Below are 22,865 nucleotides of genomic sequence, written 5' to 3'. Positions count from 1 at the left end.
GCAATCTGCCCACCTTGGCCTCCCAAAGTGCTAGGATTACAGGCATGAGCCACCGCCCCTGGCCCTAAATTTGAATTAATAATTTCTCTTTTAAAATTTTTCCTAATATTTTCTTGGAACTATTTTTGTAGCTTTTATTTTTTTTTATTTTTTATTTTTTTTTTTTTTATTTTTGAGGCGGAGTCTCGCTCTGTCGCCCGACTGAGTGCAGTGGCCAGATCTCAGCTCACTGCAAGCTCCGCCTCCCGGTTTACGCCATTCTCCTGCCTCAGCCTCCCGAGTAGCTGGGACTACAGGCGCCCGCCACCCTTCGCCCGGCTATTTTTGTATTTTAGTAGAGACGGGGTTTCACCGTGTTAGCCAGATGGTCTCGATCTCCTGACCTCGTGATCCGCCCGTCTCGGCCTCCCAAAGTGCTGGGATTACAGGCTTGAGCCACCGCGCCGGCCTATTTTTGTAGCTTTTAAAAGGAATACTCGCCGAGCGCAGTGGCTCATGCCTATAATCCCACACTTTGGGAGGCCTAGGCGGGTAGATTACTTGAGGCCAGGAGTTCCAGACCAGCCTGGCCAACATGGTAAAACCCTGTCTCTACTAAAAATACAAAAATCAGCCAGGTGTGGCTGGGCATGGTGGCTCATGCCTGTAATCCCAGCACTTTGGGAGGCCGAGGCGGGCAGACCACGAGGTCAGGAGATCAAGACCATCCTGGCCAACATGGTGAAACCCCATCTCTACTAAAATGCAAAAAATTAGCCGGATGTGGTGGTGCGTGCCTGTCGTCCCAGCTACTCAGGAGGCTGAGGTAGGGGAATTGCTTAACCCAGAAGGCAGAGGTTGCAGTGAGCCCAAGATCATGCCATTGCACTCCAGCCCAGGTGAGAGGGCCAGACTCTGTCTCAAAAATAAATAAATAAATAAATAAATAATAAAAGGAACACTCACTTTTTAAAATTAGTGTTTCATAACATTTAAAGTTCTTATTATCTGAATCATCTATAATTACAATTTAGTTTCTGTCCTCAGTACCTTGTATTTAAAAAATTTCAAATTAGTTGAGCTTTTAATCTTCATATTCTTAGTTATCAATTTCTAGTTTTATATTATTTTTGAGGTCAAAAGACGTATCTTTAATTTCTTTCTTTCTTTTTTTTTTTTTTTTTTCTTTTTGGAGACCGAGTCTCACTCTGTCGCTCAGGCTGGAGTGCAGTGGTGCGATCCTGGCTCACTGCAACCTCCATCTCCCGGATTCAAGCAATTCTCCTGCTTCAGCCGCCTGAGTAGCTGGAATTACAGGCACATGCCATCATGCCCAGCTAATTTTGTATATTTAGTAGAGACAGGGTTTACCATGTTAACGAGGCTGATCTCGAACTCCGGACCTCTGGTGATCTGCCTACCTCAGCATCCCAAAGTGCTGGGATTATAGGCGTCAGCCACCAAGCCCAGCCTTAATTTCTTTCTTTTTAGGAATTTTAAAATGTTTTTTCACTAACAACATATGATATGAATTTGTGCTAGCACAGATGTTATTTATCCAATGTAAACTTGCATATAGTTTTTGTTTGTTTTTCAGATAGAGTCTTGCTCTGTCACCCAGGCTGGAGTGCAGTGGCACGATCTCAGCTTACTGCAAGCTCCGCCTCCCAGGTTCAAGTGATTCTCCTGCCTCAGTCTCCTGAGTAGCTCAGATTACAGGCGTATGCCACCACACTCAGCTAATTTTTGTATTTTTAGTAGATACGGGGTTTCGCCATGTTGGCCAGGCTGGTCTCAAATTTCTAACCTCAGATGATCCACCCACCTCAGCCTCCCAAAGTGCTGGGATTACAGGCGTGAGCCACCGCGCCTGGCTATATATACCTTTTAAATCAGTCATTTTATTTTGGTGTTTAAGTCCTCTCTGTTATCTCTTTGACCTGCCAAAGACTAGAAGAGTCATTTTACTATTTTCTACTAAAATTATGTTTCCTTGAATGACTTCTTATATTTCTAAGCCTTTAATTATTTTAAATGCAGTGTTGTTGGTACATCAGAGTTATTGCCAGATGTTGTTAATGTAAATTGTATGTTATCAATGTAAAAATAACTTTTGCGGCCGGGCGCGGTGCTCACCCCTGTAATCCCAGCACTTTGGAGGCCCGAGACGGGCGGATCACGAGGTCAGGAGATCGAGACCATCCTGCTAACACGGTGAAACCCCGTCTCTACTAAAAATACAAAAAAACTAGCCGGGCGAGGTGGCGGGCACCTGTAGTCCCCGCTACTCGCGAGGCTGAGGCAGGAGAATGGCGGGAACCCGGGAGGCGGAGCTTGCAGTGAGCTGAGATCCAGCCACTGCACTCCAGCCTGGGCGACATAGCGAGACTCCGTCTCAAAAAAAAAAAATAACTTTTGCCCTAAATTATTTGTCCAGTATTACAACAGTGACACCAACTTTCTTTTGTTTTTTATTCTTTTTTTTTTTTTTTTTTTTTTTTTTTGAGATAGGGTCTTGCCCTGTTACCCAGGCTGGAGTGCAGTGGCACAATCACGGCTCACTGCAGCCTCAACTCCTGGGCTCAAGTGATCCTCCCACCTCAGCCTCCTGAGTAGCTGGGACTACAGGCACGTGTCACCATTCCCGGCTAATTTCTTTTTATTTTTAGTAGGGACGAGGTCTTACTCTGTTGCCCAGGCTGGTCTTGAACTCCTGGGTTCAAGCAGTCCTCCTGCCTCAGCCTCCCAAAGTGCTGAGATTACAGGCATAAGCCACCATGCCTGGCCTGTTTTTTATTTTTTTAATGTTTGCCATCCATTTAGTTTTAACTTTTCTGTGATACTGTTTTAATTGAATATTTTTTCAGAGACAGGGTCTTGCCATGTTGCTCAGGCTGGAGTGCAGTGGCTATTTCTAGGTGTGATCATAGTACACTACAGCCTTGAACTCCTGGGTTCAAGTGATCCTTCCACTTGGCTTCCCAAGGAGCTGGGACTACAGGCACACACCACCAGGCCCAACTTAGATGAACCTTTTATCAACATTATATAGTTGGTTTTGACTTTTTCTAATTTTAATAGTCTAGCCTCTTTATATTTATTATAATTGATATAGTTTGTCTTCTGTGTATTTTTTGCTAAATAGACTATGTTCTCTGCCTTGTCTTCACAGGTTTTTTTTTTTTTTTTTGAGACGGAGTCTTGCTCTTTCGCCCGGGCTGGAGTGCAGTGGCCGATCTCAGCTCACTGCAAGCTCCGCCTCCCGGATTTTACGCCATTCTCCTGCCTCAGCCTCCGGAGTAGCTGGGACTACAGGCGCCCGCCACCATCGCCGGCTAGTTTTTTTTTTGTATTTTTAGTAGAGATGGGTTTTCACCATGTTAGCCAGGATGGTCTCGATCTCCTGACCTCGTGATCCCCCGTCTCGGCCTCCCAAAGTGCTGGGATTACAGGCTTGAGCCACCGCGCCCGGCCCTCTTCATAGTTTTTGAAGGTGATACCATATTCTTTTTTTTTTTTTTTTGAGACAGAGTTTCACTCTTATTGCCCAGGCTGGAGTGCAATGGGGCAATGTCGGCTCACTGCAACCTCTGCCTCCCAGGTTCAAGCAATTCTCCTGCCTCAGTCTCCCGTAGAGCTGGGATTACAAGGCATGTGCCACCACACCCAGCTAATTTTGTATTTTTAGCAGAGACGGGGTTTGTCCACATTGGTCAGACTGGTCTCGAACTCCCAACCTCAGGTGATCTGCCCACTTCAGCCTCCCAAAGTGCTGGGTTATAGGCATGAGCCACTGCACCCAGCCAGTGATACCATATTCTTATGTTTAGTTCTACTAGTGTTTAATTTTGAATTTTTCTTTCTTTTCTTTTTTTTTTTTTTGAGATGGAGTCTTGCTTTATCGCCCAGGCTGGAGTGCAGTAACGCGACCTTGGCTCACTGCACCCTCTGCCTCCCAGGTTCAAGCAATTCTCTTGTCTCAGCCTCCCCAGTAGCTGGAACTACAGGCACCCACCACCACGCCTGGCTAATTTTTGTATTTTTAGTAGAGATGGGGTTTCACCATATTGGTCAGGCTGGTCTCGAACTCTGACCTCAGGTGATCCACCTGCCTCAGCCTCCCAAAGTGCTGGGATTACAGGCATGAGCCACCATACCCGGCCTAATTTTGTATTTTTCAAAAGTATTCTTTAACCTGAGTTTGTCTATGTTTAAATCTTTGACCTGACAGGGCACAGTGACTCACACCTATAATCCCAGCACGTTGGGAGGCTGAGGGTGGAGGATAGCTTGAACCCAGGAGTTTGAGACCAGCCTGGGCAACACAGGGAGACCCCATCTCTATAAAAGAATTTTTAAAATTAGCTGGGGGCTCCTCTGCCTATGAAATAGCCATTCTTTATTCCTTTACCTTTTTTTTTTTTTTGAGACGGAGTGTCGCTCTATCTCCCAGGCTGGAGTGCAGTGGCGCGATCTCAGCTCACTGCAAGCTCTGCCTCCTGGGTTCACGCCATTCCATTCTCCTGCCTCAGCCTCCCAAGTAGCTGGGACTACAGGCGCCCACCACCACACCCAGCTAATTTTTTGTGTTTTTAGTAGAGACGAGGTTTCACCATGTTAGCCAGGATGGTCTTGATCTCCTGACCTCGTGATCTGCCCGCTTCGGCCTCCCAAAGTGCTGGGATTACAGGTGTGAGCCACCGCGCCTGGCCTGAGATGGAGTCTTGCTCTGTCACCAGGCTGGAGTGCAGTGGTGCAATCTTGACTTACTGCAACCTCCACCTCCCGGGTTAAAGCGATTCTCCTGCCTCAGCCTCCTGAGTAGCTGGGACTTCAGGCCCGTGCCACCACGCCCAGCTAATTTTTGTATTTTTAGTAGAGACAGGGTTTCACCATGTTGGCCAGGATGGTTTTGATCTCTTGACCTTGTGATCTGCCCGCCTTGGCCTCCCAAAGTGCTGGGATTACAGGTGTGAGCCACCACGCCCAGCCTCCTTTACTTCTTAATAAATACTTTCAAAAAAAAAAAAAATTAGCCAGGAATGGTGGTACGTGCCTGTGGTCCCAGCTACTTCAGAGGCTGAGGTGGGAGGGTTGCTTGGGCCCTGGAGGTCGAGGCTGCAGTGAGCCATGATTGTGTCACTACACTCCAGCCTGGGTGACACAGCAAGCCCTTGTCTCAAAAAAAAAAAAAAAAAGAAAGAAAGAAAAACTTTGATTCTCTGGAATTTATCATGATGTAACTTATGTAAGTTATAGATAAGGTTCCACCACCTTTTATTTTCTTCCAGATGGTTATCTGGTTGATACAAACCATTTATTTTAAGAAACACTTATTTGTTTTTATTTCAGTAGTTACAAATGCCATCTTTATCTTAGGCTAACTAAATTCCTGTTCTATTTGTGTCTATTTCTAATCTTTCTGTTTTGTTCCTTTAATCTCTCTAGATGTATGCCAGTACCACACACTTTTGGTTATTATGGGTTTGTAATATATTTTAGAACCATGTCAGATTTTTTTTTTTTTTTTAGTAAAAATTTCTTACAGAGATGGGGGTCTCGCTATGTTGCCCAGGCTGGTCTTGAACTCCTGACCTCAAGCAGTCCTCCACCCTGGTCCTCCCAAAGTGCTGGGGTTACAGGCATGAGCCACTGTGCCCAGCTGACCATGTAGATTTTAATTCTACTCTTTGTGATTCTTGAAATTTGGGGCCGGGCGCAGTGGCTCAAGCCTGTAGTCCCAGCACTTTGGGAGGCCGAGACGGGCGGATCACGAGGTCAGGAGTTCGAGACCATCCTGGCTAACACGGTGAAACCCCGTCTCTACTAAAAATACAAAAAAACTAGCCGGGCGAGGTGGCGGGCGCCTGTAGTCCCAGCTACTCGGGAGGCTGAGGCAGGAGAATGGCGTAAAAAAACCCGGGAGGCGGAGCTTGCAGTGAGCTGAGATCCGGCCACTGCACTCCAGCCCGGGCGAAAGAGCAAGACTCCGTCTCAAAAAAAAAAAAAAAAAAAAAAAGAAATTTGGCCTTTTCTTGTTTGTCTTCCTTTTACTCTCATCCAGCTGCCTTTTCTTCCCAGTCTGGGCTCTCCTATGATTCTGGCCTTACTTTCATAAAGGCTGGATCTTATTTTTTTCTTTTGTGGATGCTAAACAGTTCCCTGAAATTTCTGTTGTTTTTTTTTGAGACAGAGTCTTGCTCTGTCACCCAGGCTGGAGTACAGTGGCGCAATCTCAGCTCACTGCAACCTCCCCCTCCCGGGTTCAAGCGATTCTCCTGCCTCAGCCTCCTGAGTAGCTGGGGATTACAGGTACCCATCACTATGCCCAGATAATTTTTGTATTTTTAGTAAAGACGGGGTTTCACCACCTTGGCCAGGCTGGTCTCGAACTCCTGACCTCGTGATCCACCTGCCTCGGCATCACAAAGTGCTGGGATTACCAGGAGTGAGCCACTGCACCCGGCTGTTTAAATTTTCTTTTGGATAGATCAGTCATTGCTTTCCCTTCCTTTAATTCTTCTAGTTATTTACTCCCTTTTCCTTATATAGTTTTTTTTTTTTTTTTAACTTCCTGTTCTTTTCTTTTCTTATTACTAAACAGATTAAGATCTGTCCAGACTTTGGGAGGCCAAGGCGGGCAGATCACGAGGTCAGGAGATCAAGACCTTCCTGGCTAACATGGTGAAACCCTGTCTCTACTAAAAATACAAAAAAAAAATTAGCCGAGCATGGTGGTGGGCGCCTGTAGTCCCAGCTACTGGGGAGGCTGAGGCAGGAGAATGGTGTGAACCTGGGAGGCGGCTTGCAGTGAGCCGAGATCGAGCCACTGCCACTGCACTCCAGCCTGGGCGACAGAGCGAGACTCCGTCTCAAAAAAAAAAAAAAAAGCAAGATCTTTCCAGACTCAAATTTTGGTAACAGGCAGATTGCTTGGGATCACTCCTGCGTGATGGCTGGCTCCCTCTCAGATCTGTATGTGAGGCGCTGATGCAGAGTTCTCATATCTATTATTTCTCTTTCCTACTGCAGTGGCATCTCCTGAACATCTCTGCCTCCTTCATTGCTAATAATGGAATATAGGAAAAAACACACAAAACTAAGATTCCCTACATATACAGTTTTCAAGGGTTTCTCCTCTTTCTCCCACCCAAATTGCTTTACTAGTGCAGACTGTACTTTCCAGAACACACTCTGCCACCGCTATTCACTTTTTTTTTTTTTTTTGAGGTGGAGTCTTATTCTGTTGCCTAGGCTGGAGTGCAGTGGTACGATCTCAGCTCACTGCAACCTCTGCCTCCCAGGTTCAAGCAATTATTTTGTCTCAGCTTTCTGAGTAGCTGAGATTACAGGTGCGTGCCACCACACCCAGCTGATTTTTGTATTTTTAGTAGAGACAGAGTTTCACCATGTTGATGAGGCTGGTCTCGAACTCCTGACCTCATGATCTGCTCAGGTTGGCCTCCCAAAGTGCTGGGTTTACAGATGTGCGCAACTGCACCTACCCCTGCTATTCAACTTTAACCATGCACCTGCCCTCCCCCAAGTCCCCTTTGCAGTCATCAAGAATTCAGGTACATGAGTGGGGAGGGGGTGTGTGTGAGATGTTCTAAAGGAAAGGAAGTAGCACTGCTCATTTGCTGCTTGTGTACAAGTACTAGCCAGGGCACAAACAGTGAGAGAGCGAAAGTATTTTCCTGCCTTTTTCCATGTAGCCTCCCTTTATGAAGGAAAGATGGGATATGCTATGGCCAAAGTCTGGGTGGATTTCTTTCCATCCATCTCCACCTGTTTTATATTTCCTCCCAGAAGCTGCCAGTGGTCTTAGTGTTCATCAGTTGTGAGTTTTCATCTTTTTCTGTCTTTTTTTTTTTTTTTTTTTTTTTTTTTTTTTGAGACGGAGTCTCACTCTAGCCAGGGCTGGAGTGCAGTGGCTGGATCTCAGCTCACTGCAAGCTCCGCCTCCCGGGTTTACGTCATTCTCCTGCCTCAGCCTCCCGAGTAGCTGGGACTACAGGCGCCCGCCACCTCGCCCGGCTAGTTTTTTGTATTTTTTAGTAGAGACGGGGTTTCACCGTGTTAGCCAGGATGGTCTCGATCTCCTGACCTCGTGATCCGCCCGTCTCGGCCTCCCAAAGTGCTGGGATTACAGGCTTGAGCCACCGCGCCCGGCCCTTTTTCTATGTCTTTATTGATATTTAAGTGAAAAGTTGGCAGCAACTCCAGATATCATTTGAAATGGAAGCTAGAATGTCTGTGACTAACATGAGCTAGATAATACCTAACATTTATATTCTGTGACTAAAAGAAACCAAACAGCCGGGCGCGGTGGCTCAAGCCTGTAATCCCAGCACTGTGGGAGGCCGAGACGGGCGGATCACAAGGTCAGGAGATCGAGACCATCCTGGCTAACACAGTGAAACCCCGTCTCTACTAAAAAAAATACAAAAAACTAGCCGGGCGTAGTGGCGGGCGCCTGTAGTCCCAGCTACTCGGGAGGCTGAGGCAGGAGAATGGCGTAAACCCGGGAGGCGGAGCTTGCAGTGAGCTGAGATCCGGCCACTGCACTCCAGCCTGGGCGACAGAGCGAGACTCCGTCTCAAAAAAAAAAAAAAAAAAAAAAAAAGAAACCAAACAGACCAAAATACCCTGCCAATAAGGTTGTTAGTCCAGGGTGGTGGATGGATGCTTTGTTTCTCATCATATCAGTGATATCTTAGTCTTTGTGGGAAAGAAAGGACCAAAAGAAGTTGAGGGAAGGAGTTTAAACGGGGTGACTATTTAGGCTAAAGTGGAGAGAGAGTAACACAGTGAAGTGAAAAGTAAAATGTAGGCCAGGCACACTGGCTCACGCCTGTAATCCCCACACTTTGGGAGGCCGAGGTGGAAGAATCACCAGAGGTCAGGAGTTCGAGACCTGCCTGACCAAAATGGTGAAACCCTGTCTCTACTAAAAATACAAAAATTAGTTGAACATGATGGTGCATGCCTGTAGTCCCAGCTACTTGGAAGGCTGCCGAAGAATCACCTGAACCCAGGAAGCGGAGGTTGCAGTGAAACAACATTGCAACACTGCACTCCAGCCTGGGCAACAGAGCAAGACTCCATCTCAAAAAACAAAAACAAAAAATTTTAAAAAAAGTAAAATACTAGCTTATGAAGTCGAAGGTTAAGTAGTGCTGAGAGAAAAATGTGTATACATTATTAATCAGGGTCCTCTCCTCCATCCTTCTTGTGTTTTTGTTTTTTGGGGGTGTTTTTTGAGGCGGAGTCTTGCTCTGTTGCCCAGGCTGGAGTGCAGTGGTACAATCTCAACTTACTGAAGCCTCCATCTTCTGGGTTCAAGCGATTCTTCTGCCTTAGCCTCCCAAGTAACTCGGATTACAGGAGCACGCCACCACACCTGGCTAATTTTTGTATTTTTAGTAGAGACGGTTTTGCCATGTTGGTCAGGCTGGTCTTGAACTCCTGACCTCAAGTGATCCACCCACCTCAGCTTTCCAAAGTGCTGGAATTACAGGCATGAGCCACTGTCCCTGGCCCATCCTTCTTGTTTTCTTATATTACTTTGTTTTTTTGAGATAGGGTCTCACTGTATTGCCCAGGCTGGCATTGAACTACTGGGCTCAAGCAATCCTCCCACCTCAGTCTCCCAAGTAGTTGGGACTACCGGCACATTTCACCACACTTGGCTAATTTTTTTGTAGAGACAGGGTCTCACTTTGTTGCATAGGCTGGTCTTAAACTCCTGGCCTCAAGCTGTCCTCCCGCCTTGCCCTCCAACACTGTTGGCATTACAGGTGTCAGCTACCATGCCTGGCCTAAATATATAGTTTTAACTTCATGATGGCTGGGTGTGGTGACTCACGCCTGTAATCCCAGCACTTGGGAGTCTGAGACGGGCAGATCACAAGATCAGGAGATTGAGACCACCCTGGCTAACACGGTGAAACCCCATCTCTACTAAAAATACAAAAAATTAGCCAGGTGTGGTGGCACATGCCTGTAATCCCAGCTACTCAGGAGGCCGAGGGAGGAGAATTGCTTGAACCTGGGAGGCAAAGGTTGCAGTGAGCCGAGATCGCACCACTGCACTCCAGCCTGGGCGACAGAATGAGACTCCGTCTCAAAAAAACAAAACAAAAACAAAAACTTCATGATGATCAATAAATCTGATATCCCAGTCACCACTGAATTTATAAACCTCATTCCACCTTCTGATTATGAAAGCTGAACAGACTGCTCCAATTCCAGACACTTTTTCTTGCAATTAGGAACAACTATTAAAGTGTACTAATACTCCTTTTTACTCTTTAGGCAACACTTCCCCAGATCAAAAGGAGCCAACACCTTTCATCATCGAGTGGATCCCAGATATCCTTCCCCAATCTAAGATTGGCGAGCTGCGGATCAAGTTTGAGTATGGCCACCACCGGAATGGGCATGTGGCAGAGTACCAAGACCACCGGCCTGCCTTGGACCAGCCCTTAGAACTGGCCCCTCTGACCACTATCACTTTCCCCTAAGGCAAAACAAGAGAATAATCTTTTGCTGCTTAATTTGCACATCCCCACCCCTTGACAACTTTAAATACTAGTTACGCACTTAGATGGCCCTGTTCCTTAGTGAACTGCTCTTAGCTAAGATGCAAATTCTCAGTGCTTTCAAGTGGATTCTGCTGAAGAAAATCTCTTGTAAATAGCCTTGTTGGTGCTGCTGTGTACAGTCTTCATTATGCATTGGGCAGTATTTCTGGCTAGAGTTTTAAAAGGAACAGAAAGAAAACCAGCTTATTTTCCTTCTTATGGACTCATCTTTAGCGTTTATTTCAACCTTTTGCTAATTATCTGAGAAATTTGCAGCACTCAGCCATACACCAACAGTGTTGGAAAGTTAACACCCTGGCTAGGGCAGAATGTTAAAGACCATCTTGGCAGAGTTCCAGCCATGCTCTTTATTCTGTTCTCAAAGCACAGTGTCACTAGTTTTTCCAAATTATATCATGGTCACCTTTTTATAAAATTATAAATTTTGGGGGGCGGGATTTAACTGATAGTGATACAGGAAAAAGAGATCCAGGTGTCAAGGGAATATTGCTATTTCAAACTAATGCTTGTAATAGCTTGTTCACTTAATATTTGTATCTTTATATGTTCTCCAAACAGTAAAATTCAATTGCTGTTTCTGAGTTCAGTGATCACAGAATAGAGATACTGAAAGACTCAGAAGTATAAGCCTATCTTTAAGGAGAAAAGAAGGGAATGAACATTTCTTGCATGCCTACTATGTGCCAGGTACTTTCTTTGTTTTTGTTTGTTTTTTGAGATGGAGTCTCACTCTGTCGCCAGGCTGGAGTGCAGCCAGGCTGGAGTGCAGTGGCGCTATCTCGGCTCACTGCAACCTCCACCTCCCAGATTCAAGTGATTCTCCTGCCTCAGCCTCCCAAGTAGCTGAGACTACAGGCACCCGCCACTACGCCCAGCTAATCTTTTTTTTTTTTGTATTTTTAGTAGAGATGGGGTTTCACTATGTTGACTGGGCTGGTCTTGAACTCCTGACCTTGTGATCCACCCACCTCAGCCTCCCAAAGTGCTGGGATTACAGGCATGAGCCACCGTGCCCGGCTGTATCAGGTACTTTCAATTGCGACAGAAAGCCAGTTAACCACCTTGGGCAAAATAGGCATGAATAATAATCTTTTGCTGCTTAATTTGCACATCCCCACCCCTTGACAACTTTAAATACTAGTTAGGTGCACTTAGATGGCCCTGTTCCTTAGTGAACTGCTCTGTGACTGGTTTGTGGACACTAAAGTCGAGCTAGACAACCATACTGGGCTGGAGCTGACATGGCTGGGCCTCGGGACCTGTGGAGCTAGGGTCCATCTGACCCATTTCTGCCTCTCTCGGGGGCTTCATTTGATCTCAGCACAGAGCAGCTCCTCCTGGTAGGAATTCTGGCTCCTGAAGTGCCTGAATGTTGGCTTCCTCACTGGAACAGGACTGACTGCTCCACTCTCTGATCCAAAAGGCAGAACCCCTCCCACCCCCACAAAAAGGCACTGATTGGCCTAACAGAGGGGGAGACATTTTTGGTAAGAGAGGTGGTATGCCCCTAAAAGAGAAGGAATAACCACACTGTGTTGTCTACCCTGTATGATTGAGGGGGTGGTTTGTGTCAGCTCCTAAGTGTGTCAGACAATGGGGGAAATTGTTGAGAATCCAGGGAGGTGCACAGAGACCTAGAATTTGAATTGGGCTTCAAAAGAGAGGAAGGGTTTGGATAGGTGTGGAGAAGATAAAACTAGATGAGGCATGGCAAGCACAGTGGCTCACGCCTGTAATCCCAGCACTTTGGGAGGCTGAGGTGGGCAGATCACGAAGTCAAGAGATTGAGACCATCCTGGCTAACATGGTGAAACCCCGTCTCTACTAAAAATACAAAAATTAGCTAGGCGTGTTGGCGCATGCCTGTAATCCCAGCTACTTGGGAGGCTGAGGCAGGAAAATCGCTTGAACCTGGGAGGCAGAGGTTGCAGTGAGCCAAGATCGCGCCACTGCACTCCACCCTGGCCACAGAGCGAGATTCTGTCTCAAAAAACAAAACAAAACAAAAAGTAGATAAGGCAAAGGCTTGCCTGAAGAGCAGGAACACTCAAGGAAAGACCGTGGTTGGCCATTCTGAGAAATCCTTCAACCTGAGAATTTGGAGGACATCACTCACAGCTTTTTGACAAAACACACCTGTGGGTGACAGGCAGATGCCTGGTCTAGTAATACCTGACAGACTCAGAAGAACCACAGGGCCACAAAACACACGGGTGGCAAATCATCCACCCAAAGAGGACTCTACTCAAGCAGTCAAATCTTCCCCATAGTACCACTCCAGCACAGTATCACAGCCCATCACAATCAGGAATGGAGTTCAGAGTCCCTCCTTTTTTTCTAACTTGACACCCTCTCTACCAAGTCAAGCACAGGCCTAGGAGGACCAGCAGAACTGCTGCACCAACTCCCAGCCTCCAGACACCTCTGGGACAACATCAGTATTGATCTCATTTCGGGCCTGCCCCACTCAGAGTGGTCCTAGAAACTCCCACAGCAACACTCCTCAAACCCCACATCCACCTACCTCCCCACCCATCTACCTCCCCACCCATACACATTCCCACATTTACTGTCCATTGCACCCCTCCTCCATCAGTCAATGGGATCTCTAAGGACTGCCCAGCTGCTGCCTCTCCAAGCTAAGCCACCATTTGTAGTCTGGAGAGAACAGCTTAAAACCCTCCATACCCACACGGCCTCCTGTCTACTGCATAGACTGATCATTCTCAGACTGAGTGCATCAGTAAGTCAGAGGGACGCCTTCTTAACTCTTCCTCCTCCAGGCAACGTGGCTGGGCCCCCCAACATCATGGTCATGATGAGAACAACAACTTGACACTCCTCCACCCAGAACACTTTGCTTCTAATTCTACTACGGCCCCCTGCCTCTACCAGTACTACTACTGTCTCAACAGACTGCATATATATATATATATATACACATATATACATACACACAATTTTTTTTTCTTTGAGATGGAGTCCTGCTCTGTCACCTAGGCTGGAGTGCAGTGGCGCAATCTCGGCTCACCACAACCTCTGCCTCCCAGGTTCAAGCTATTCTCCTGCCTCAGCCTCCTGAGTAGCTGGGATTACAGGCACACACCACCATGCCCGACTAATTTTTTTGTATTTTTGGTAGAGACAGGTTTTCGCCATGTTGGCCAGGCTGATCTCGAACTCCTGACCTCAGGTGATCTGCCTGCCTTGACCTCCCAAAGTGTGCTGGGATTACAGGCGTGAGTTACCGCGCCCAGGCAGATTGCTAATATTTAGAAGCTACTTGGGGACCTCCAAAACTTTTTTTTTTTTTTGTCTTTTTTTTTTTTTTTTTTCCTTTTTGTGGAGAACGGGGTCTCGCTGTATTACCCAGGCAGGTCTCGAACTCCTGGGCTCAAGCTATCCTCCCGCCTCTGCCTCCCTGAGAGCTGGGATTACAGGCGTGAGCCACCGTGCCCGGCTAAAACTCTTAACTCCAAGAACTATGCACCCAAGAGATCTGTAGGCATGCCACCTGACTTTCAAGGTACCAGATGTCATCAGCCCTGTGGCCTTGTGGACCCACTAATTCCCAATCACCTAAATTCATCCCATCTTTCAGTGACTGCTGTCCTGGGCTGGTGTCAATGCCCTGCCCTTCCCTCCAGCCCACATGTGCATACGCAAGCACACATCATACATACTCCAGCCCTCATCCAACAGACACTGTTCTTTCAGAACCTCAGCCAGCTCCTCCTATCCCTGGTTCTCCCCTGTCCGAAAACACCCAGAATATGCCCTCAGCTAGAAGAACCCAGAGAAATCTCACTATACTCTGCTGGAGGGGATGGGCAGGGGTTACTCTCCCCAAGCTCTGTGAATTATAACAACTAGGTACCCTCTAAGTCATAGACAACACAAAAAAGCCACAGAGGGGCAGCCCTTCTGTCTATTAGTGAATTTTCTCAAGAGATCTGATTACCTGCTTCACCTATTTCTTCTTTGTTTATCTCCCGGATTCTGATTTCCGGGTTTTCCTCTGTGGCAGATCATATTTTCTGACACTCGTAGTTTTTTTGGTTTTTTTTTTTTTTTAGACGCAGTTTCGCTCGTGTTGCCCAGGCTGGAGTGCAACGGGACGATCTCGGCTCACCACAACCTCCGCCTGCCGGGTTCAAGTAATTCTCCTGCCTCAGCCTCGCCAGTAACTGGGATTACAGGCATGCGCCACCCATGCCCGGCTTTTTTTTTTTTTTTTTTTTTTTTTTGTTGAGACGGAGTCTCGCTCTGTCGCCCAGGCTGGAGTGCAGTGGCCGGATCTCAGCTCACTGCAAGCTCCGCCTCCCGGGTTTACGCCATTCTCCTGCCTCAGCCTCCCGAGTAGCTGGGACTACAGGCGCCCGCTAGTTTTTTGTATTTTTAGTAGAGACGGGGTTTCCCCGTGTTAGCCAGGATGGTCTCGATCTCCTGACCTCGTGATCCGCCCGTCTCGGCCTCCCAAAGTGCTGGGATTACAGGTTTGAGCCACCGCGCCCGGCCAATTGTGTATTTTTAGTAGAGATGGGGTTTCTCCATATAGGTCAGGCTGGTTTTGAACTGCCGACCTCAGGTGATCCGCCTGCTTCCGCCTCCCAAAGCGCGGGGATTGCAGGCGTGAGCCACCACGCCCAGACTTTTTTTTTTTTTTTAAATCCTCCTTACCGACCTTGCTCCCTGCCTGCCTGACTTCCCATCATCCAGTTCTGCGAGCACCCTTCGCATCTACCATCCCACCTGCTGTACCAAGAGAGCAGGATCACTTATTTACAACAGCACTTCTCAAACTTTAATGTGCACAGGAATCACCCAGGGACATAGTTTAAATGCATATTCTGATGTAGAAGCTTTATTTTTAAAATTTTTTGAGACAGTTTCGCTCTTGTTGCCAGGCTGGAGTGTAATGGAACAGTTTTGGCCCACTGCAACTGCTGTCTCCCGGGTTCAAGCCATTCTCCTGTCTCAGCCTCCCAACTACCTGGAATTACAGGCACCCGCCACCACGCCCGGCTAATTTTTGTATTTTTGGTAGAGACGGGGTTTCAACATGTTGGCCAGGGTGGTCTCGAACTCCTGACCTCAGATGATCCACCTGCCTTGGCCTCCCAAAGTGCTGGGATTACAGGCGTGAGGCATCGCACGTGGCCCGATTCAGAAGTTTTAAGAGTGTGACCCAGGATTCTGCATTTCCATCAAGCTTCCAAGTGATGCCTAAAGTGCTGGACAGCAGGGATGCTGCTGGCCTGCAGGCTGCACTTGGAGTAGCAGGTCCAATGCCTGACACAGTCAGGTAATGTCCCTCCCACCTTTCACTGTCACTCATGGGGAGGGCCGTGCTGGAGATGGGTGGCACTGGAAATGGGTGGCACTTAACAACTAGTGGCCAGGGCTTTGTGCCACTCTCTCATGAAATTGCTCCAACTGGTGGGGCACTAGCCTTATTCCTTATAACTAGTTCCCCACTCAGCAGTTCCAGAAGTACAGAGTGGGTTCTGTAGCTCTGTGAATCCCCTGCACAACTCTTCACTGTCTTCCCCACTCCCACCATCTTGCAGGTTGCCAACTTAGAGCCTGGGTTTGAAACCCCAGTCTGCCACTCTCTCATGCGCAGCCTTTGGCATGACTCTGAGCCCCCATTTCCTCCTCTGGATGATTTGAATAGTGATTAGATACCGTCGAGGAATCGCTCATTTTGTCTATTGTTTGACCCTTTCCTCTTCTACCTGGTCCTGTAAATTAGGCTTAAAGCTGAAAAGTGCTTTTTATCCCTTCTTAGGAATCCTTGTAGTTAATACCACTGTATACAGTCAGACCACAATTTTGTTTCATGAAAAAGGCGGGAAGTAAACATAATGAAAGGTTAAAGATGCTTGGGGGTGCTAAGAATCATTTTCTACCTATCTTTTCCCTTTTCCCCCAAGTCTTCTATAATTAACAATATTACCTTGATAGGTTTGAAAACAATCAAAGTAAAATAAAGGGCATGAAATCAAGCTTCCACCCTCTCCACTGAGAACAGAAGAGAAAGAGAAACGCGCCGACCGCGCCGGGCTGCGGCTGGTCACGCGGCAGCCGCCCCTCGCCTCCGCCGCCCCTCGCCTCCGCCAGATGACGTAAGTCACGTTCTCTCGCCCGCGCCGCCGCTTCCGGGGGCTCGGCCGCTTTGCTTCCACCAGGCGGCGCCGCAGGACGCTCAGTTGGCAATGCCTCCTGCGCAGCCGCCCTGGCGCACCGGACACGTCACCACCTTCGCGTCTTTTCTGGAGAGCGCGGGAATGCGAGCGCTGGAGGGTGGTGACGTCACCGGGGTTCCCCGCGTGGCTCGCAGGGGCGGGGCCAGGGACGTGGCGCGCTGCGGCCAGCCGGGGGATGGGGAGGGGGAGGAGAACGGAGAGGGGGAGGGGAAGAAGGGGGGTGGGGAGACCAGCGGTACTGGGAGGGGCGAGGTGAGTGGCGCCGATGCTTGGTCTAGCAGGGGCTGATGGGGCCGCACCCGCCTCGTGACCCACCGTGGGTCTGCGCTGCGGGAAAAGTGCTGACTAGGCGGGCGCGCGAGCTCGGCGAGGAGGGGTGCGGCCGGTCGGCGGCTGGCCGGGCCCCGACTTCCTGGCACCCTGGGCGACCGTTCCCTAGTGCGAGCGGGACCACGCCTGGACCGGGGCCCGCAGGTCCTCCAGGGCAGCGGGGACGACTTGGGGCACGTGGGGTCGGGCCGCACCCCGAGCTCGAGACCGCGCGGCGCTGCGGTTAAAGAGTCGTCGCGCCCGGAGCCAGGTCCCGCCCTACCTGGGATCCCGTCGCCCTCCCGGGGATCCCGTCGCCCTCCCGCTCCCTTGTCTACGCCCGCCCTGGGCAGCTCCAGCCAGGTCGGGGAGGAGGAGGGCGCGCGCTGGGAGGGCCGCCCCTGCCTGCGACTGGTGGCCTGGAGCCCGCGGCTCAGGCTCTCCCCCCCGCGGTTTTCCCCTTTGTACAGCGGGATTTGCTTCGCACGCTTAGTCTCTGCCTAGCACATGGTGGGTGTTTTTTCAAAATACACTAATTTATTTTCCCCTTCTTCCCCGCCAGTCCCGAGAGCCGGTCTGGAAGGGCACTAACGCCTGGGTAGTCCTTTAAACAAAAGGCTTTGTGTGTTTTGCGTACTGGCTGTTAATAGAAGTTTCCCTTTTCTAGGTGTGAGCTCCGCACCCGCGAGTGGCTTTCGTTAGGAAAAGGTGGCAAAGGGCCCTTCCCTGAACTGATTAGTTGAGCCTGGGACCTGATCAGAATTGAAGGAGGAGTGTTACCAGAATTTTCTCTGTGCCCCTGCACCTGCATAAGTGCTTATGGCTGGGAGCCCTGTCTAGGGCACACACTACCTTGGGGGCGCCCTTCACTTCTTTCTCCTCTTGCTGCCCCTTCCCAGAATCTGGTGCCTCATGACATGGCTATGGTCAAGTCATCATTCCTGGGATGGCCTGACCCCTGGGGACACGCCAGCCTCCAGGAGCTTATATGAGGCTGGTCTACCAGAGTAGAAAGTGCAAGGCCATCTCTTGGAAGGAGGAACATGAATGAGTCCTGAAGTGTTTGTGTCATGTATCAGGGGTTGTGCTAGGCTTTTCACATGAGTGATCTCATTCGATTCCCACAGCTGTCCTGTGAGCTAGGGGGAATCATCATCCTTCTATGTAGATGAGGAAACTGGTTCCGCCGGTTTAAATAACTCACCTCACATTTCACAGTAGGGAGGTGATAGTTGTAGGGCTTTGGCAAGAAAGCGTCAGTACCTGGTCAGACCTCTAGGGTGTGAGACGCTCAGGGCCATCTTGGAGGGTATGGGTGAAAGCATATAACACCGTGGGTTTCCCCCTCTGTCACCCCATTCTCTTGGCCACCCCTGCCATTTATAACAAGGCAAAACCAGGTTGGGTGACAGATGGATAGTGTTTGAGGCAGAAGAAGACCAAAAGGCAAAGACAGGGCAATTCCTCCCACCCCTCACCCCACATGCACACACTTTGCCTTGGTCATGGATGGGTTAATGGAAGGACTCCTGTGTATCAGACTTGGGCCTTTTTTTAGCACCATCTGGCAGAAGTCACCTCTCCTCACACCTGCTGCTTCTACAAAACATTGCTCACTTGCCAGTCTGCAATGCAAAAGGCAGAAGTGTGGTGCGTGCGTAATTTGGATTCAGCGGACCCCAGAGACAATTGTGTTGTCTGCATTATGTTGCGATTAACAGCCCATAGACACTGCTGTCTTGTATGTGGAACCACAAAAGACAAGAGAAAGGCAACAAAAGCAGAAGTACCCTGTCCTTTTAAAATTATCTTGTTGCCGGGCACAGTGTTGCATGCCTGTAATCCCAGCAATTTGGGAGGCCGAGGCGGGCGGATCACGAGGTCAAGATCCAGACCATCCTGGCCAACATGGTGAAACCCTGTCTCTACTAAAAATACAAAAATCAGCTGGGCGTGGTGGCGCATGCCTGTAGTCCCAGTTACTCAGGAGGCTGAGGCAGGAGAATTGCTTGAACCTGGGAGGCGGAGATTGCAGTGAGTCAAGATTGCGCCACTGCACTACAGCCTGGCAACAGAGGGAGACTCCGTCTCAAAAAAGAAAAAAAAAAAATCTTGCCTACCGCATTGGATAGAGAAATTCCCAGGAGAAGGCAAACAAATAAGGGTGCAGGCATTTGTCCTTCAAAACCTAGGTGGGCGGATCACGAGGTCAGGAGCCAAGACCACGCCATTGCACTCCAGCCTGGGCAACAGAGTGAGACTCCATCTCCAATAAAACAAACAAACAAAAAACCCAGGGCTTTGTAGGTAGATGCTTTTTGGCTTTGAACAAGGCAGGTAGCTTCAGTGTTTTAGATCAAGAGAGTGGATGTAGGTTGAACTGGGCAAATCACTTGAGGTCAGAAGTTTGAGACCAGCGTGGCCAACATGGTGAAACCCTGTCTCTACTAAAAATAAAAACATTAGCTGGGTGTGGTGGCCTGGCCCAGGGACACTTTAAATGGGGAGTGAAGCCAGGGGAGGTGGCTCATGCCTGTAATCCCAGCAATTTGGGAGGCTGAGGTGGGAGGATCCCTTGAACCCAGGAGTTCCAGACCAGCCTGGGCAACATGGTGAAACCCCATCTCTATAAAAGAAAACAGAAAACAAAAACACTAGCCAGCGTGGTAATGCACGCTTGGTAGTCCTAGCTACTTGGGAGGCTGAGGGTGGGAGGAAAGCTTGAACCCTGGAGATTAAGGCTACAGTGAGCTGTGATCACACTCCAGCCTGGGCAACAGAGAGAGAGCCTGTCTCTTAAAACAAAACAAAACAAACAAACAAAAAAAGGCGGGGGGAGTGTTTTTCTGTTCCTTTCTTTGCTGACAAAGTGGCCCTTTGTGTCACAACATACTTATTGAAACCTGCTGGCCAGGCACAGTGGCTGACGCCTGTGATCCCAGCACTTTGGGAGGCCAAGGTGGGTGGACCCCTTGAGGTCAGGAGATTGAGACCATCCTGGCAAACACGGTGAAACCCCGTCTCTACTAAGAAAATACAAAAAACTAGCCGGGCAAGGTGGCGGGCGCCTGTAATCCCAACTACTGGGGAGGCTGAGGCAGGAGAATGGCGTGAACCTGGGAGGCGGAGCTTGTAGTGAGCTGAGATCCGGCCACAGCACTCCAGCCTGGGCGACAGAGCGAGACTCCGTCTTACAAAAAAAAAAAAAAAAAAGCGCCGGGCGCAGTGGCTCACACCTGTAATTCCAGCACTTTGGGAGGCCGAGGCGGGCAGATCACGAGGTCAAGAGATTGAGACCATCCTGGCTAACACGGTGAAACCCTGTCTCTACTGAAAATACAAAAAATTAGCCAGGCGTGGTGGTGGACGCCTGTAGTGCCAGCTACTGGGGAGGCTGAGGCAAGAGAATGGCGTGAACCTGGGAGGCAGAGTTTGCAGTGAGCCGAGATCGTGCCACTGCACTCCAGCCTGGGCGACAGAGCGAGACTCTGCCTCAAAAAACAGACAGCCCTGCAAGGCATGGGCCCTTGGGAGCTTATAGTCTAAAAGGAGAGGGGCTGGAAAGTGGTGGTAATTTAGGTGAAGTCTAATCAACTGGGTTATAAACCAGTTTGGCAGACTTAACAGGAGGGGTTTGGCCATCCTTGAAAGTACCTGTACTTCCAAGTATAGCCCTGGCAGGGCCCAGGGCTAGGGGGAGAAGAGGTGGGCTCAGTGAGTTCCTTGGTCAGGCTGCTGCTGCTGTTTCACGAAAGACGATCTCCTGCCCTAGAGGTGAGACCTGACTTTAGGTTAGTTACTTTTGTTCTAAGTCTGTATTTTACTAAGCAATCCTTAGCCCATGGGGACATCAGCCAGTCAGGCCAATTCAGGCATTCCAGTCCATTTTGAATGTCTGTCATTCCTCAGTGTAAGTCAGTAAATTGGCATTTGATTTATATGTCCCTCAACATTGTGTGAACTCTCTCAATAGGTGTTTGAGAGATGACACCTATCGTAATGGGCCAGCCTGAAAGTGTAAGTCCCACATCTGGGTACTTGTGTAAATTCCGCAAGGTAAGAAGTGAGGAGCTGCTAGAAAGGGGGGAAAGGGTTGGTGCAGGAAGCCAGCTTTGCTCACATTCAGGAGAATTATATTATCCGCACAAGGCGGAAAGTGCTAAACTGTAGAAGAATGATACATGCACTGGATGCTGTGAGTTCAGAAGAAGGTGAGATCACTGGGAGATTAAGGGATGGTGCCACAGAGGAGGTGAGTAGGACTTGCAAAATGTTTGTGCTATCAGTAGGTGGAGATGCAGGAGATGGAGAGGAACTACCCATTGTTTTGGTGGCTCGCCTCTGGAGCCTACACAGAAGATACGGTCATCTGATCTCTTAGGAATTGAGACAATGGAAAGACGTTGTGGCAGGAGAGGGAAGTGGTAGGCCTCAGAGACAAGGAAGGAAAAATCAACTATTTATTCACCAATTTATTTGTTCAACCTTTATTGAGTATCTTTTATGTGCCAGGCACTGAGCTGGGCCTGGGAATACAGCAGTATACAAAACAAACAAAAGCCCTGCCCTCAAAAAGTTTATCTTTTTTTTTTTTTGAGACAGAGTCTGGCGCTGTCACCTAGGCTTGAGTGTAGTGGTGCAATCTCAGCTCACTGCAACCTTCAGACATGCACCACCATGCCTGGCTAATTTTTTTTGTATTTTTAGTAGAGATGAGGTTTCACCATGTTAGCCGGAGGCTGTTCTCGAACCCCTGACCTCGAGTGATCTGCCAGCCTCGGCCTCCAAAAGTGCTGGGATTACAGATGTGAGCCACCATGTCTGGCCAGAAGTTTACGTTCCCATGAGGAAAGAGAGAGAGACAAACAATGAATGAATGATCAACAAATGAATAAGCTATCTAGTATGTCAATAGTGACAAGTGCTATGGAGAAAATTAAAACAAGCGCACCGGGCATGGTGGCTCACACCTGTAATCCCAGCACTTTGGGAGGCCGAGGCGGGTGGATCACGAGGTCAGGAGATCTAGACCATCTTGGCCAACATGGTGAAACCCCGTCTCTACTAAAATACAAAAAATTAGCTGGGGGTAGTGATGCGTTCCTGTAATCCCAGTGACTTGGGAGGCTGAGGCAGGGGAATCGCATGAACCCGGGCAGCGGAGGTTGTAGTGAGTTGAGATCGTGCCACTACACTCCAGCCTGGTGACAGAGCAAGAGTCTGTCTCAAAAAAAAAAAAAAAGAAAATTAAAACAAGGGGTGGGAGGCGGGAGGAAGTACAGAGGTTTTCCTCTAAATTTTAAATAAATTTTGTGGAAGTGAGTGATATAAAGGTAAAAGGGGGCCGGGTGCGATGGCTCACGCCTGTAATCCAGCACTTTGGGAGGCTGAAAAGCAGGCGGATCACCTTAAGTCAGGAGTTCGAGACCAACCTGGCCAACATGGTGAAACCCCGTCTCTACTAAAATACAAAAAATTAGCTGGGGGTAGTGATGCGTTCCTGTAATCCCAGTGACTTGGGAGGCTGAGGCAGGGGAATCGCATGAACCCGGGCAGCGGAGGTTGTAGTGAGTTGAGATCGTGCCACTACACTCCAGCCTGGTGACAGAGCAAGAGTCTGTCTCAAAAAAAAAAAAAAAAGAAAATTAAAACAAGGGGTGGGAGGCGGGAGGAAGTACAGAGGTTTTCCTCTAAATTTTAAATAAATTTTGTGGAAGTGAGTGATATAAAGGTAAAAGGGGGCCGGGTGCGATGGCTCACG

At 48.7% G+C, this 22,865-nt stretch overlaps 1 protein-coding gene across 3 annotated transcripts in view; it reads left to right on the top strand.

Moving 5' to 3' along the window:
* Nucleotides 1–11,167, top strand: part of CUNH2orf42 (chromosome unknown C2orf42 homolog) — a 44,116-nt gene extending 32,949 nt beyond the window's left edge. For all 3 annotated transcript variants that reach the window (XM_033239331.1, XM_033239332.1, XM_033239333.1), the window contains exon 10: nucleotides 10,297–11,167. In XM_033239331.1, coding sequence (XP_033095222.1) covers nucleotides 10,297–10,505 — 209 coding nt within the window. In that variant the 3' untranslated portion in view covers nucleotides 10,506–11,167. The remainder of the gene's footprint in view (nucleotides 1–10,296) is intronic.
* Nucleotides 11,168–22,865: the final 11,698 nt, after the last annotated feature.

This window comes from Trachypithecus francoisi, unplaced genomic scaffold (assembly GCF_009764315.1).
Source record: "Trachypithecus francoisi isolate TF-2019V2 unplaced genomic scaffold, Tfra_2.0 Lachesis_group17, whole genome shotgun sequence".
Lineage (NCBI taxonomy): Eukaryota > Metazoa > Chordata > Mammalia > Primates > Cercopithecidae > Trachypithecus > Trachypithecus francoisi.
The sequence above is the reverse complement of the archived record's forward strand: the minus strand, read 5'-3'. Positions and strand labels throughout refer to the sequence as shown.